General features: G+C 41.0%; 1 protein-coding gene across 2 annotated transcripts in view; it reads right to left on the bottom strand.

The window, feature by feature from the left end:
* POLA1 (DNA polymerase alpha 1, catalytic subunit) overlaps positions 1-16129 on the bottom strand; it is a 305648-nt gene that overhangs the window by 279207 nt on the left and 10312 nt on the right. For both annotated transcript variants that reach the window (XM_079911477.1, XM_079911478.1), the window contains exons 5-10: positions 3231-3346; positions 2397-2459; positions 1438-1530; positions 920-1007; positions 467-668; positions 200-378 (exon numbers count right to left, since the gene is read on the bottom strand). In XM_079911477.1, coding sequence (XP_079767603.1) covers positions 200-378; positions 467-668; positions 920-1007; positions 1438-1530; positions 2397-2459; positions 3231-3346 — 741 coding nt within the window. The remainder of the gene's footprint in view (positions 1-199; positions 379-466; positions 669-919; positions 1008-1437; positions 1531-2396; positions 2460-3230; positions 3347-16129) is intronic.

Here is a 16129-nt window from a genome sequence, read left to right as displayed (position 1 = left end):
ATAAGCGCCTGTAAGGACTATTCACACCACAACTCCTCTCCATCCGGGTGGCTCACCCACTTTACAGTTCATGAGTGTTGCTCTTCCTATGTACGTACATGAGGGCAGAGCCTGTTCCAATTACAGTCACTAACGCTTCAGGGAAAGGCGCTATTCCACATTAAAGACATCCAGTTACCGTATGTAACTGTATGATTACCTGGTTGGCTGTACGGATCTTCATAAGCATCCAGCCAATAAAACTGAAATACTTGTTCCTCATCTGCCCCTTTTACCAGTGGGAGGTGACTGGAATCCACTTGAACTTCCAGGGCTGAGAAACTGCTGTCATCTTCCTGATCAATGTCCCAACAAGAGACATCTGGGAGAAAACTTGCTCTGCAAAAATCACATTTTCAAAATCCTTTCAAAATCCGATGGGATAATTGTAGCACTACTTGTCAGAAAAGTCATAAAATGCTCTTACGAGTAGGATATGGTCCCTTTCCCAGGATCTGCCTCATGTTTTGTCCCCTCTGCTGGCTCCCTCTCTTGGTCGGAGGTCTTGGCACCCACCGGCTCCACATCCACCTCCTCCGTTTCCATGGGCTCATCAAAGTCGCCATCTTCAAAATCCATTGCCCCTGACTCCTCCTGGTCAACTGTACGCAATGCCAGCACCGGCTCTCCTGGGGGTGGCATCACACAATCCCATCATGTGCCGCTGCCAGGGAGCACAAAAGCTTCCCCTACGCTGCAACGGCAGCCTACCCCTTGCCCACATGCTATTCGCATTTCTCTTCAATCTCCAAATTGGATGTTTTTTAACTTTCCCTGCTATGAATTCAAACCTTTCACGCTGAAACTGGCTATTGCAAGCCCTTCAAATTCCCCCCACTTCCTCCTTCACGGGGCCTCCATCTTTTGACAGCAGACTTACCAGCAAATCCAGCACATTTAAGAGGGGCAGGGGTTAATGAAGGCTCCTTCCTTGAGACCGGGGAAGTGGTTTTTCCTGAAGGAGCTGCCTGTCAATGTTTTTAAATGTTTAGTCAGTTAGACCTGCATACTAAAAATACGCATCTGTCCTACCCTGACCAGAGATAATGACAGTTCCTATCTATAAAACGGTTTTCTGTTTTATTAATGTAACATCTTCAATTATTTTACTGTTCCTAGGTTTACCAAAAAAACACTTGTTTCCAGAAGGAAAATTATTGCATCTAGCACAGCTGTAACGCCTATACTAAACATGTACTAGTTACTACAAAATTTACTATGAGAAACAGGCACATGCTATTGTTGAAATATATGAAACTATATAAAATGAAACAGGAGTCCTAATTTAAAACAAAAGCAAGAACAAATTCAAAGGCATTTCGCTCACACAGAAAAGCAACAAAGTAAGTTTTAAGCAATAATATAAATCAAGATTGAAGGTATTTCCACACACTATACCTTGGGGGTGTGCATAGAGAAAGGATTCAGTGAAGCTCCACTGGATCCTTTCTTCTTCGGTATTATTACAGGTGGTGGAGTTATTTGAGGTGTCTAAAAGGAGGGGAAAGACAGACATTCACTGCCATGCTTGGTTTACCACAAGACACAAAAAGTATGTTTCTTCCCCTAGTGAAGCCCAATGAGCAAAGCACTCTTTTCCTTCCCTGCTCCCCCCACAGATCTATGTTCATGCAGTGAGGTTACTATAGCAACAATACCACAGACTCACTAGAAAACCAGAATAGATATTGAATCCACCCCTCATCAATTTTTTCTCTTTAAAACTTAACATACTTCTCCCTTACCCTTGCAGAATATTACATTTAAAAACTGCCAAGCGCGAACTACACAGTGTAGGTGTAAGTCATTTTAATCAAGGGTCACTTAGAAAGAAGCACATCTCTAAATGAGAGCTTAGTCTTGCTGTGAAACAGCCCAGTTGCAAATTTCAGTACAGATGAACCTGTCTGAGTTCTATCAGGGACAACTCACTGCCTCTTCCCTCAACCCCACTCAGAATTCAAGACGAGGATCTCACGCCTGATTGTGCAGACTGACAGGCTTCAATCCATTTCGGGAACATACACGGCAGCAACTGAGCGCAAGCAGTGTGTCTTCCCAGAACTGACTCACGTGGATTCTTACTACTTCAAACACAGCCCCACACGGCCCAATCTACACAATCACAGAGCCTCGAGGAGCTAGAAACTACTCACCTAAAATGGTGAAAAGAAACCAATTTGAAGGGCTTTGTTTTGGTTTGGGGGTTTGTTTTCTTTTGTTTTGTTTTTTGGTGGTGGTGTTGTCACTGAATTTTCTGTTTTGCATTCTAGCAATAGTCTGTTTTGTAAAATTACTGAATTGTTTCTTCAGCCCATGTCTCCTGAATATTTGACAACTCCTGGAGATTCACTTACCTCAGTGTTCAAATCCTGTAGAATATCACCTAGCAGATCATCCTTGGACAAGTCAACAGCTTTCTGGAAATTATAAAGGCAGGAAGAATGAGAAAGCCCTGCCCTTCATATTTTCACCCAGACCCCATGTCAGTGGAAGGAAGAACCCAGCCAGTCAGTCCTTGCCTCTTCATCCCTAACTCTGAGGGCTCCTCTACTATTCACAGATCTTAACCACCAGGGGCCTAAACATAACTCCTACACCCTGAGCCCCCGCCCTCAATTTTCAGCTTCATTCCATAATCCTCCTGCTAACCACCAAAATAAACACACTCACTGCCAGTGCAGCTTTCTGGTTTAGGTTTCTCTTCTATCTCCAAGCCACAACCACTGAGGTGCCTCAATTCACCTAGAAATCTACATCCAACTTAGTGACTGAGATTGGGAAAACATTACTCAAATATTTGAGTTCAAACATATTGGGACTTCCCTGGCAGTCCAGTGGTTAGGACTCAGCACTTTCACTGCCGTGGATCCGGGTTTAATCCCTGGTCAGGGAACAGAGATCCCACAAGCCACGCGGCACGGCCAAAAAAATTAAAAAATACAATAAAATAAAAATAAAAGCAACATTAAAAAAACATACTGACCACCTACTAACTGTATAATCAAACATTAAATATAATCAAAGATCAAAGACCAAGCTCATCTAGAACCAGGGGATGAGCCTAGAAGCCTTCATAAGATCATCTGTTTAGAGCTATGGGGAATCTGACAGGAAAGGTGAACTATGAAGAAACAGGACTCTTCGCTTCACAAAGGAAGAGGCAAATATAAGAAAACCATGAGACGCACATCTGCGGTTTTCCTTCCAGCACTGGCAATGAACATTGACTTGATATTGTTCGGTTTTGTCACCATGGCCTTCTTGACATTCCTCTTGTCTTTGCTGCATGCTTTATTATTTTTTCCTGTTGGAAGAAAATTTGTTTAGAAACACGCACCAGCAAAAACCAAAATGGAAAACCAAAAGCCCAGTCACCTGCCCTCTGTATATGAGATTGTGACAAGAAAAATGTTAAAAACTCAAAATACAAAACTATGAGACTTTATGCAAGGTACACAGGAAAGAATCTTTAAAATGAACTGAATTCAGGACAACTTGACTAAATGTTACTACAGAAACTGATGAAATGCCAGTCAAATATCAGGATGAGTTAAGTGGGACTGTTTAATTGCTGCTGTTAATGTAAATAAAAAGCTTTTTAAAAGGTGGGTGGATTTTTCCCCCCCATAGAAATAAAAAGATCAAGCTCATCTGGTTCCAGGGGATTAGGCTTGCAGTCTTCATGAGATCATTTTAGTGTGATACTGACTCTGACAGGAAAACTGAACTACGAAAAAACAAGATCACCAGTTATGATACTGTAGCATCCTAGCTTCCATTTTATGAGGAACGCATGTCCTAGCAACATTAAACAGCACGGAGACATTTGTTCCATAAAGAACAACTTGTGCCATATGTTTTCTCTTCCGGGCATGTGGAAACCACCTGCAAACTCCTCTACTACTGTCAATTTTACTCTCGCTTTCTAACTCATCCCAGAGCAGCCTCCACCTACAAAAGACCTAGAATGAATAGTCAACATAGTGTGGTAGTGGCATACGAATACACAGATCAGATGAAACAGAATATAGATCTAGATAAAGACCAAATTACTTATGGAAATTTAGCATAAAACAAAGGTAACATCTCATATTACTGGGGAAAAGATGGACTTTTTAATAATTAGTGTTGGCTACCCATTTGTAAAGAAGTAAATCAGTATAAACACCAAGCAGATCACAGGTCAAAATTTTAAAAATGAAATTATACAAGTACTTTAATAAAAAAGGCAAATTCCTTGTAACCTGGATGTGGGGAAAGTCTTTCTATCTATGATTCAAAATCCATCTGCAAGAAAAAAAAAAGGATCGACAGATGCAATTATATCAGAAACAGGTTTAAAGACAAAACAGAAGAAAATTTTTGCAATACGTTTTACAGAGAAAAAACCAATTTCACTGATATTAAAAAAAAAGGCCAGTGGAATTCCCTGGCAGTCCATTCGTTAGGACTCCACACTTCCACTGCAGGGACCCAGGTTCGATCCCCTGGTCAGGGAACTTAAGATCCCACAAACCACATGATATGGCCAGAAAAAAAAGGCCAAAAACCCAAAGGGAATGTGGGCAATAAATACTAACATATGGTTCACATTAAAAAAATATACAGGGCTTCTCTGGTGGTGCAGTGGTTAAGAATCTGCCTGACAATGCAGGGGACTCGGGTTTGAGCCCTGGTCCAGGAAGATCCCACATGCCACGGAGCAACTATGCCCGTGCACCACAACTACTGAGCCTATGCTCTAGAGCCCACGTGCCACAACTACTGAAAGCCTGCGCGCCTAGAGCCCGTGCTACACAAAAAGAGAAGCCACCGCAATGAGAAGCCCACGCACTGCAATGAAGAGTAGCCCCTGCTCGCTGCAACTAGAGTAAGCCCGCATGCAGCAACGAAGACCCAACGCAGCCAAAAAAGTAAAATAAAATATATAAACAGCTATTAAGTTTTATGAAAAGATACCCAACTTCATACGTAAAAGAAATGCAGATGAAAACCACACCAAGATGTCATTTCTTGCATGTTAGAGTGCCAAAAATGTGAAAGCTTGACAACACATTCTCACCACATTCTGTTGGTGAGGCCATGGTGTCCAAATGGACACTCATATGTTGTTCATGGGAGTGTAAAATGGAACAACTCCAATGGAGAAGAATTTGGCAATATCTCATGAAACTTCATGTGCATGTACTCTCTGAGCCAGCAATCCCACCTCTAGGAATTTTCCCTGAGGAAAATACCATATGCATAGTTATTCAATGTGGTATTATGTGCAAGAGCTAATTACTGAAAATCTAAATGTTCATTCAAGAACACCACATGGGAGACTTCCGGGAAGATGGCGGCAGAGTAAGACGTGGAGATCACCTTCCTCCCCACACATACACCAGAAATACATCTACACGTGGAACAACTCCTACAGAACACCCACTGAACGCTGGCAGAAGACCTCAGACCTCCCAAAAGGCAAGAAACCCCCCACGTACCTGGGTAGCGCAAAAGAAAAAAGAATAAACAGAGACAAAAGGATAGGGATGGGACCTGCACCAGTGGGAGGGACTGTGAAGGAGGAAAGGTTTCCACACACTAGGAAGTCCCTTCGCGGGCGGAGACTGCGGGTGGTGAAGGGGGAAGCTTCAGAGCCGCGGAGGAGAGCACAGCAACAAGGGTGCGGGGGGCAAAGCAGAGATTCCTGCACAGAGGATCGGTGCAACCGGCAGTCACCAGCCCGAGAGGCTCGTCTGCTCCCCCGCCGGGGCGGGCAGGGCTGGGAGCTGAGGCTCGGGCTTCGGTCGGAGCGCAGGGAGAGGACTGGGGTTGGCGGCGTGAACACAGCCTGCAGGGAGCTAGTGCGCCACGGCTGGCCGGGAGGGAGTCTGGGGAAAACTCTGGACCTGCCGAAGAGGCAAGAGACTTTCTTCCCTCTGTTTCCTGGTGCACGAGAGGAGAGGATGAAGAACGCTGCTTAAGGGAGCTCCAGAGACGGGCGCGAGCCACGGCTAAAAGCACGGACCCCAGAGACGGGCATGAGACGCTAAGGCCGCTGCTGCCGCCACCAAGAAGCCTGTGTGCGAGCACAGGTCCTATCCACACCCCCCTTCCGGGGAGCCTGTGCAGCCCGCCACTGCCAGGGTCCCGTGATCCAGGGACAACTCCCCCGGGAGAACGCACGGCGTGCCTCAGGCTGGTGCAACGTCACGCCGTCCTCTGCCGCCGCAGGCTCGCCCCACACTCCGTGCCCCTCATTACCCCCGGCCTGAGTGAGCCAGAGCCCCCAAATCAGCGGCGCCTTTCACCCCGTCCTGTGTGAGTGAAGAACAGACGCCCTCCAGCAACCTACACGCAGAGGCGGGGCCAAATCCAAAGCTGAGCCCCTGGGAGCTGTGCGAACAAAGAAGAAACAGGGAAATCTCTCCCAGCAGCCTCAGAAGCAGCGGATTAAAGCTCCACAATCAACTTGATGTACCCTGCTTCTGTGGAATACATGAATAGACAACGAATCATCCCAAATCAAGGAGGTGGGCTTTGAAAGCAAGATTTATGATTTTTTCCCCTTTTCCTCTTTTTGTGAGTGTGTATGTGTATGCTTCTGTGTGAGATTTTGTCTGTATAGCTTTGCTTCCACCATTTTTCCGAGGGTTCTAGACGTCCGTTTTTTTGTTTTTTTTAATTTTCTTTCTTAATAATTACTTTTTATTTTAATAACTTTATTTCATTTTACTTTATCTTCGTTCTTTCTTTCCATCCTTCCTTTCTTTAGACAACGATTCATCCCAAATTGAGGAGGTGGACTTCGAGAGCAATATTTTTGATTTTTTCCCCTTTTCCTCTTTTTGTGAGTATGTGTATGCTTCTGTATGAGACTTTATCTGTATAGCTTTGCTTCCACCATTTGTCCTAGGGTTCTATCCGTCTGTTTTTTTTGTTTTTTTCTCTTAATAATTATTTTTTTATTTTAATAACTTTATTATATTTTATCTTATTTTATTTTACTTTATCTTCTTTTTGTCCTTCCTTCCCTCCTTCCTTCCTCCCTCCCTTCTTTCTTGCTTGCTTGCTTGCTTTCTATCTTTCTTTCTTTCTACTTCTACTAATTCTTTCTTTCTACTTTTGCTCCCTTTTCTTATGAGCCGTGTGGATGAACGGCTCTTGATGCTGCAGCCAGGAGTTAGTGCTGTGCCTCTGAGGTGGGAGAGCCAACTTCAGGACACTGGTCCACAAAAGACCTCCCAGCTCCACATAATATCAAACAGCGAAAATCTCCCAGAGATCTCCATCTTAACACCAGCACCCAGCTTCACTCAACGACCAGCAAGCTACACTGCTGAACATCCTATGCCAACCAACTAGCAAGACAGGAACACAACCCCACCCATTAGCAGAGAGGCTGCCTAAATCATAATAACTCGACAGACACCCCAAAACACACCACCAGACGTGGACCTGCCCAACAGAAAAACAAGATCCAGCCTCACCCACCAGAACACAGGCACTAGTCAGGAAGCCTACACAACACACTGAACCAACTTTAGCCACTGGGGACAGACACCAAAAACAATGGGAACTACGAACCTGCAGCTTGCAAAAAGGAGACCCCAAACACAGTAAGATAAGCAAAATGAGAAGACAGAAACACACAGCAGATGAAGGAGCAAGATAAAAACCCACCAGACCTAACAAATGAAGAGGAAATAGGCGGTCTACCTGAAAACGAATTCAGAATAATGATAGTAAACATGATCCAAAATCTTGGAAATAGAATAGAGAAAATGCAAGAAACATTTAACAAAGACCTAGAAGACTTAAAGATGAAACAAGCAATGATGAACAACACAATAAATGAAATGAAAAATACTCTAGAAGGGATCAATAGAATAACTAAGGCAGAAGAACGGATAAGTGACCTGGAAGATAAAATAGTGGAAATAACTACTGCAGAGCAAAATAAAGAAAAAAGAATGAAAAGAACTGAGGACAGTCTCAGAGACCTCTGGGACAACATTAAACACACCAACATTCGAATTACAGGGGTTCCAGAAGAAGAGAAAAAGAAAGGGACTGAGAAAATAGTTGAAGAGATTAGAGTTGAAAACTTCCCTAATATGGGAAAGGAAATAGTTAATCAAGTCCAGGAAGCACAGAGTCCCATACAGGATAAATCCAAGGAGAAATACGCCAAGACACATATTAATCAAACTGTCAGAAATTAAATACAAAGAAAACATATTAAAAGCAGCAAGGGGAAAATAACACACAAGGGAATCCTCATAAGGTTAACAGCTGATCTTTCAGCAGAAACTCTGCAAGCCAGAAGGGACTGGCAGGACATATTGAAAGTGATGAAGGAGCAAAACCTGCAACCAAGATTACTCTACCCAGCAAGGATCTCATTCAGATTTGATGGAGAAATTAAAACCTTTACAGACAAGCAAAAGCTCAGAGAGTTCAGCACTACCAAACCAGCTCTACAACAGCTGCTAAAGGAACTTCTCCAGGTAAGAAACACAAGAAAAGGAAAAGACCTACAATAACGAAACCAAAACAATTAAGAAAATGGGAGTAGGAACATACATATCGATAATTACCTTAAATGTAAATGGACTAAATGCTCCCACCAAAAGACACAGATTGGCTGAATGGATACAAAAACAAGACCCATATATTTGCTGTCTACAAGAGACCCACTTCAGACCTAGGGACACATACAGACTGAAAGTAGTAAGGGGATGGAAAAAGATATTTCATGCAAATGGAAACCAAAAGAAAGCTGGAGTAGCAATTCTCATATCAGACAAAATACACTTTAAAATAAAGACTATTAGAAGAGACAAAGAAGGACACTACATAATGATCAAGGGATCAATCCAAGAAGAAGATATTAACAATTGTAAATATTTATGCACCCAACATAGGAGCACCTCAATACATAAGGCAAATACTAACAGCCATAAAAGGGGAAATCGACAGTAACACATTCATAGTAGGGGACTTTAACACCCTACTTTCACCAATGGACAGATCATCCAAAATGAAAATCAATAAGGAAACACAAGCTTTAAATGATACATTAAACAAGATGGACTTAATTGATATTTATAGGACATTCCATCCAAAAACAACAGAATACACATTTTTCTCTAGTGCTCATGGAACATTCTCCAGGAGAGATCATATCTTGGGTCACAAATCAAGCCTTGCTAAATTTAAGAAAATTGAAATTGTATCAAGTATCTTTTCCCACCACAACGCTATGAGACTACATATCAAGGCCGTATATGACAAACCCACAGCTAACATCGTCCTAAATGGTGAAAAACTGAAAGCATTTCCACTAAGATCAGGAAGAGAAGACAAGGTTGCCCACTCTCACCACTCTCATTCAACATAGTTTTGGAAGTTTTAGCCACAGCAATCAGAGAAGAAAAGGAAATAAGAGGAATCCAAATCGGAAAAGAAGAAGTAAAGCTGTCACTGTTTGCAGATGACATGATACTATACATAGAGAATCCTAAAGATGCTACTAGAAAACTACTGGAGCTAATCAATGAATTTGGGAAAGTAGCAGGATACAAAATTAATGCACAGAAATATCTGGCATTCCTATACACTAATGATGAAAAACCTGAAAGTGAAATCAAGAAAACACTCCTATTTACCACTGCAACAAAAAGAATAAAATATCTAGGAATAAACCTACCTAAGGAGACAAAAGACCTGTATGCAGAAAACTATAAGACACTGATGAAAGAAATTAAAGATGATACAAATAGATGGAGAGATATACCATGTTCTTGGATTGGAAGAATCAACATTGTGAAAATGACTCTACTACCCAAAGCAATCTACACATTCAATGCGATCCCTATCAAACTACCACTGGCATTTTTCACAGAACTAGAACAAAAAATTTCACCATTTGTATGGAAACACAAAAGACCCCGAATAGCCAAAGCAATCTTGAGAACGAAAAACGGAGCTGGAGGAATCAGGCTCCCTGACTTCAGACTACACTACAAAGCTACAGTAATCAAGACAGTATGGTACTGGCACAAAAACGGAAAGATAGATCAATGGAACAGGATAGAAAGCCCAGAGATAAACCCACGCACATATGGTCACCTTACCTTTGATAAAGGAGGCAAGAATATACAGTGGAGAAAAGATAGCCTCTTCAGTAAGTGGTGCTGGGAAAACTGGACAGGTACATGTAAAAGTATGAGATTAGATCACTCCCTAACACCATACACAAAAATAAGCTCAAAATGGATTAAAGACCTAAATGTAAGGCCAGAAACTATCAAACTCTTAGAGGAAAACATAGGCAGAACACTCTATGACATAAATCACAGCAAGGTCCTTTTTGACCCACCTCCTAGAGAAATGGAAATAAAAACAAAAATAAACAAATGGGACCTAATGAAACTTACAAGCTTTTGCACAGCAAAGGAAACCATAAACAAGACCAAAAGACAACCCTTAGAATGGGAGACAATATTCGCAAAGGAAGCAACTGACAAAGGATTAATCTCCAAAATTTATAAGCAGCTCATGCAGCTTAATAACAAAAAAACAAACAACCCAATCCAAAAATGGGCAGAAGACCTAAATAGACATTTCTCCAAAGAAGATATACAGACTGCCAACAAACACACGAAAGAATGCTCAACATCACTAATCATTAGAGAAATGCAAATCAAAACTACAATGAGATATCATCTCACACCAGTCAGAATGGCCATCATCAAAAAATCTAGAAACAATAAATGCTGGAGAGGGCATGGAGAAAAGGGAACCCTCTTGCACTGTTGGTGGGAATGTAAATTGATACAGCCACTGTGGAGAACAGTATGGAGGTTCCTTAAAAAACTACAAATAGTACTACCATATGACCCAGAAATCCCACTACTAGGCATATACCCTGAGAAAACCATAATTCAAAAAGAGTCATGCACCAAAATGTTCATTGCAGCTCTATTTACAATATCCCAGAAATGGAAACAACCTAAGTTTCCATCATCGGATGAATGGATAAAGAAGATGTGGCACATATATACAATGGAATATTACTCAGCCATAAAAAGAAACGAAATTGAGCTATTTGTAATGAGGTGGATAGACCTAGAGTCTGTCATACAGAGTGAAGTAAGTCAGAAAGAGAGAGACAAATACCATATGCTAACACATATATATGGAATTTAAGAAAAAAAATGTCATGAAGAACCTAGGGGTAAAACAGGAATAAAGACACAGACCTACTAGAGAATGGACTTGAGGATATGGGGAGGGGGAAGGGTAAGCTGTGACAAAGCAAGAGAGAGGCATGGACTACCAAACGTAAGGTAGATAGCTAGTGGGAAGCAGCCGCATAGCACAGGGAGATCAGCTCGGTGCTTTGTGACCGCCTGGAGGGGTGGGATAGGGAGGGTGGGAGGGAGGGAGACGCAAGAGGGAAGAGATATGGGAACATATGTATATGTGTAACTGATTCATTTTGTTGTAAAGCAGAAACTAACACACCATTGTAAAGCAATTATACTCCAATAAAGATGTAAAAAAAAAAAAAAGAAAAGAAAACCACATGAATAAACCCTGGTACATCCATATAATGGAATACTATGCAGCTATATAGAAAGGAGCAAGCAAGAAAGAAAGCCCTCTATGTGCTGGTATGCAGTGATTTCCAGGCTTTTATTTTTAGCATTTCAGAATTTTCATTTTTTTCTGCATTATCAATACAGTTTTATTTCTTTTTTGTTTTCCTTTTTTAATTGAAGTATAGTTGATGTAGGATATCTTCTTAAGTGAAAATATGCCAAGTACAGAAGTATCTATAGAAAATATCCTTTGTGTAAGAAAGGAAATAAAAATACATACACGTAATTCCATTCCTCAGCATATGCCCAAAAGAATTAAAAGCAAGTGTTCAAACAAAAACTGGTACACAAAAGTTCATAGCAGCACTGGTCAGAATAACCAAAAGATGGAAACAATCCAAATGCACTACAACTAATAAATGAATAAACAAAATGTCGTCTATCCTTGCAATCTAATAGTATTCATCCCTAAAAAGGAATGAAGTACTGATTCATGCTACAACATGAACGAACCTTGAAAACACTATGCTAAATGAAACAGGTCAGACACAAATGTTCACATAATTGCATGATTCCAACTGTATGAAATATTCAAAATAGGAAATCCAGAGACAGAAAGCGGTTAGCAGTTGCCAGGGGCTGAGGGAAGGAAGACTGGGGAATGACTGCTTAATGGGTATGAGTTTCCATCTGGGGTGAAAGAATGTTCTGCAACTGGATAATGGTCATGGTTGCAAACACCGTTAATGCACTAAATGTCACAGATGATAAATTTTCTGTTATGTACTTTTCACATGCCTAAGACTATGAAAAGATTTGTAGCACATTTGTGAAAAACATAAGACAGGGGAATTTAATTTTTTAAAGAGATCATTTGGAGCAGTTTGAAAAGAGAATATAGGCAATGGTCAAAATGTTTAGTAAACAAAATTCAGGTCCTAATAAAGAATATCAAAACAGAAGGTCAATAGAGGTTTGACTAGCAAGGAAGGCTTCACTAAGGGGCTTTAATCTCACCATTGTAGGTTAGCAGGAATTAGATAGGACAACAGGAAACAGAGAAAGAACAGGAGTCAACATTTGAGATGAAATTCTTCCACAATTTTAGGGCTTCTGTTTTGTTTTTGTTTGTTTTTTCTTTCTTTCCGCTTTTTTTTCCTTGGCCGTGCCACGCAACATGCGGGGTCTTAGATCTTAGTCCCCCAAGTAGGGATCGAACCCAGGCCCCCTGCAATGGAAGTGCGGAGTCTTAACAACTGGACCGCCAGGGAAGTCCCCAATTTGATTTGTTTTATTCGTTTTCCCACTGACTTTTCTTCACTGGGATTTAGTTGATGTTTTTCTCTCTGTTTGAAAACAACATGCCAGGGACTGGATCTACACCAAAAAGAGTTGACCTTTTACTCCCAGGCAGAACTCTACGATTTCTTCTAAGTGTTTAAAGTGGATTGCGGAATTCCATTTCCATTCTGAAGATCTTGGGACCTTACTGGGCTCCTTGGGAAAGACACTGAAACGGCAGCAACTTGTGGGTGAATGGTGACAAAGCATGGAATAGATTTCTAAGATTAGTTCTCCTTCAGAATGTCAAGTCATTCTCTCCACTGATGTATTAGTGGGAAACGATAACATAGTGATTACAGAAACAGAGATGGTTCATTTATTCAATAAGTGCTGCACATTTTCTTTGCATTTGCTATTGTGATCAGCATTGAGATGATCAGGACGTGCGTCCTTTCCTCGAGAACCTCCCTGTCCAGTCCAATCTCCTAATTTACAGCTGACAAAACTAATGTCCAGAGAGGTGATGGGACTCATTCAAGATGATATAATTAACAACGCCAGAAACTAACACAAACCTCCTCACTTCAGGGAGGTGAAAAATCACATGGGCTCACTTCATCCTCTTCTTCATGGACTCATAAAAAGTAGGAATAACACAATTAGCCACACTACTATCTAATGGTAGGTACCAGTGTGTAGCGTTCCTACATGACACAGGTTGGCAGAAACCAGGAAGATGATCCACATAATTTAACTAATGAATGAACGAATAACATCCCACATGAAAAAAACATATACAACCCTATTTTTTTGTAAAGGGGAACACAGGAAGGATAATTAGAAACTAATAAAAATGGTTACCTATGGAGATGGGGAGAAATGAAGTAGAAAGCATAGAGGTGAGAGTAAAAGTTATCTAGTCTATTTCTTGAATATCATTTTGATTTTTAAGCCATAAAAATGTTTTACAATACTCAAAATCTAAAATTAAAACAAAAGGAAAAAAAAGGATATTTTTAAAAGCCTAAATTCAAATACAAGCAAAAACAAATGAACCTGTGTAGTAAACTCATACTACAGCACACAGAAAAAAATTACTTCATATAGCTTCTAAACACAACACCGTCACCATACACCCTCAGTAGGATATATGCCAAGAACAAATAAAACTGCAAAGAGGACTTCCCCGGTGGTCCAGTGGTTAAGACTCCGTGATTCCACTGCAGGAGGCACGGGTTCAATCCCTGGTGGGGGAAGTTCCCCATACCATGCAGTGCAGCCAAAAACAAATTTTAAAAACTGCAAAGAAATTGTAAACTTTACTTAGAAGGGTTGTTGCTAGAGGTATAGGTTTAGTAATTCTAAAATTCCCAAAATTATTCTGAGTATATTTTAGAAGACAAGGGTTTTTCACTGAGGGTGAAGCTAAACACAAATATAGATTGGGAAAATGAAGTACCCTGTGGTTTTACACTTGAATCGAATGTATCAGTATGAATTCACAGCATACATGTATATATAATCTCCTAGCTCTGTTCACTGAAAGGGCCTAGAAACCATTACATCCCAGGAGCAACGAGCACATCCCTCCCCCAGATCTGCTACCATTCTCTACTAAAAGGGACCATGATTCTTGGGAGAAATGGGTGATTCCAGGTCTAGGACAGGAATCAACCAAGGAGAACCTGGAACATCTTGTTGGCCCAGAAAGCAAGGAAATGCTCAAAGACTGATGAGACCATGTCAAAAGGACAGTAGAGCCAGCTCAAAGGGTCTCCCACTGCCAAATCTGTGGTAATTTGCACATCAAACAGAAAAATGATGATAATGGATACTGAACTGTAACAGCACTTTTATTTAAATCCATGAGTTTGAAATGCTAATTTAAAAAAGGAGAGTAAGGGGAATTCCCCGGCAGTCCAGTGGTTAGCACTCGGCACTCTCACTGCCGGGCCAGGTTCAATCACTGGTTGGGGAACTAAGATCTCGCAAGCTGCACGGCGTGGCCAAAAAAAAAAAAAAAAAACGGGTAAGGATCATCAGTAGAGGCTGAAAGCACTGGGTAAAAGTTGGTGGGAAAAAGGGATATACACACACTGTTTCAAATTATCACCCCTATTTCCATTAATTACAAAGGTGGAAAGGTAGCTTCACAAGGAAGAGATCTGACAAACATCATCTTAAACCAAGAGATCAAACTTCTTTTCACCAGTAATGGGACAAACTGACCTTATGTGTCCCTGATATGAGTGGCAAGGACACAAGTTCATCTAAATTTTATTTTTGTCAAAATATTTAACCTGATTCTAAGCACAAAACGACAATCAGGCAAATCCCAGGTTGTGGGACATTCAGCAAAACAACCAGCCTGGTCGTTTTTTGTTGTTTTTTTTTTTTAGTTTTATTTTTGGCCACACAACATGGCTTGCCAGGATCTTTGTTCCCCGACCAGGGATCGAACCCACACCCTCGGCAGTGAAAGCATGGAGTCCTAACCACTGGACCCCCAGGGAATTCCGTGGTCCCTTTAAAAATGTCCATGTCATGAAAGACACTGGGCCAGAGAGGGAGGAAGGAGGGATGGTGCTGCTCTCTACACTAAATAAGACTAAAGAGACATGAAAAGCCAAGTGGACACTGCATTTTTAAAAACAGTTATAAAAGACATTACTGGGCTAACTGGGGAAATCTTAATATGGACAAAATCTTAGATAATATCCTGAGAATGGTGCTGTGACTAAAAAGACAAGAACCCTTGTTCTTAGGAGATCACCACTGAAGCATGTCTACAACTTACTTTCAATAAATTCACCAAAAACAAAGTCTGCATGTATGTGTCTGGGAAAGGGGAAGAGGGACAAAGTGAACAAATGTCATAAAATGTTAATAATCTACAAATTAAGATGCAGACTTTCTGAAAAGGGTAAAGAGAGCACAGATTTTAGGTTTTGTGGCCACACACGTCTCTTAAGCTGTTGCACATTCTTCTTTGAATTTTTCTTTTCTTTTTTTACACACACTTTAAAAATGTAAAAGCCATTCTTAGCTTGAGGGCTATATAGTAACAGGTATGATTTCCTTCTGGGGTAATGGAATCGATTGTGCTGATGGCTGTACTACTGTAACTATACTGAAAGCCACTGAAATGTTCACTTTAAATAGGTGAATTGTATGGTATGTTAATTATGTCTCAATAAAGCTGTTCAAAAATA

This window comes from Stenella coeruleoalba, assembly GCF_951394435.1.
Source record: "Stenella coeruleoalba genome assembly, chromosome: X".
Lineage (NCBI taxonomy): Eukaryota > Metazoa > Chordata > Mammalia > Artiodactyla > Delphinidae > Stenella > Stenella coeruleoalba.
The sequence above is the reverse complement of the archived record's forward strand: the minus strand, read 5'-3'. Positions and strand labels throughout refer to the sequence as shown.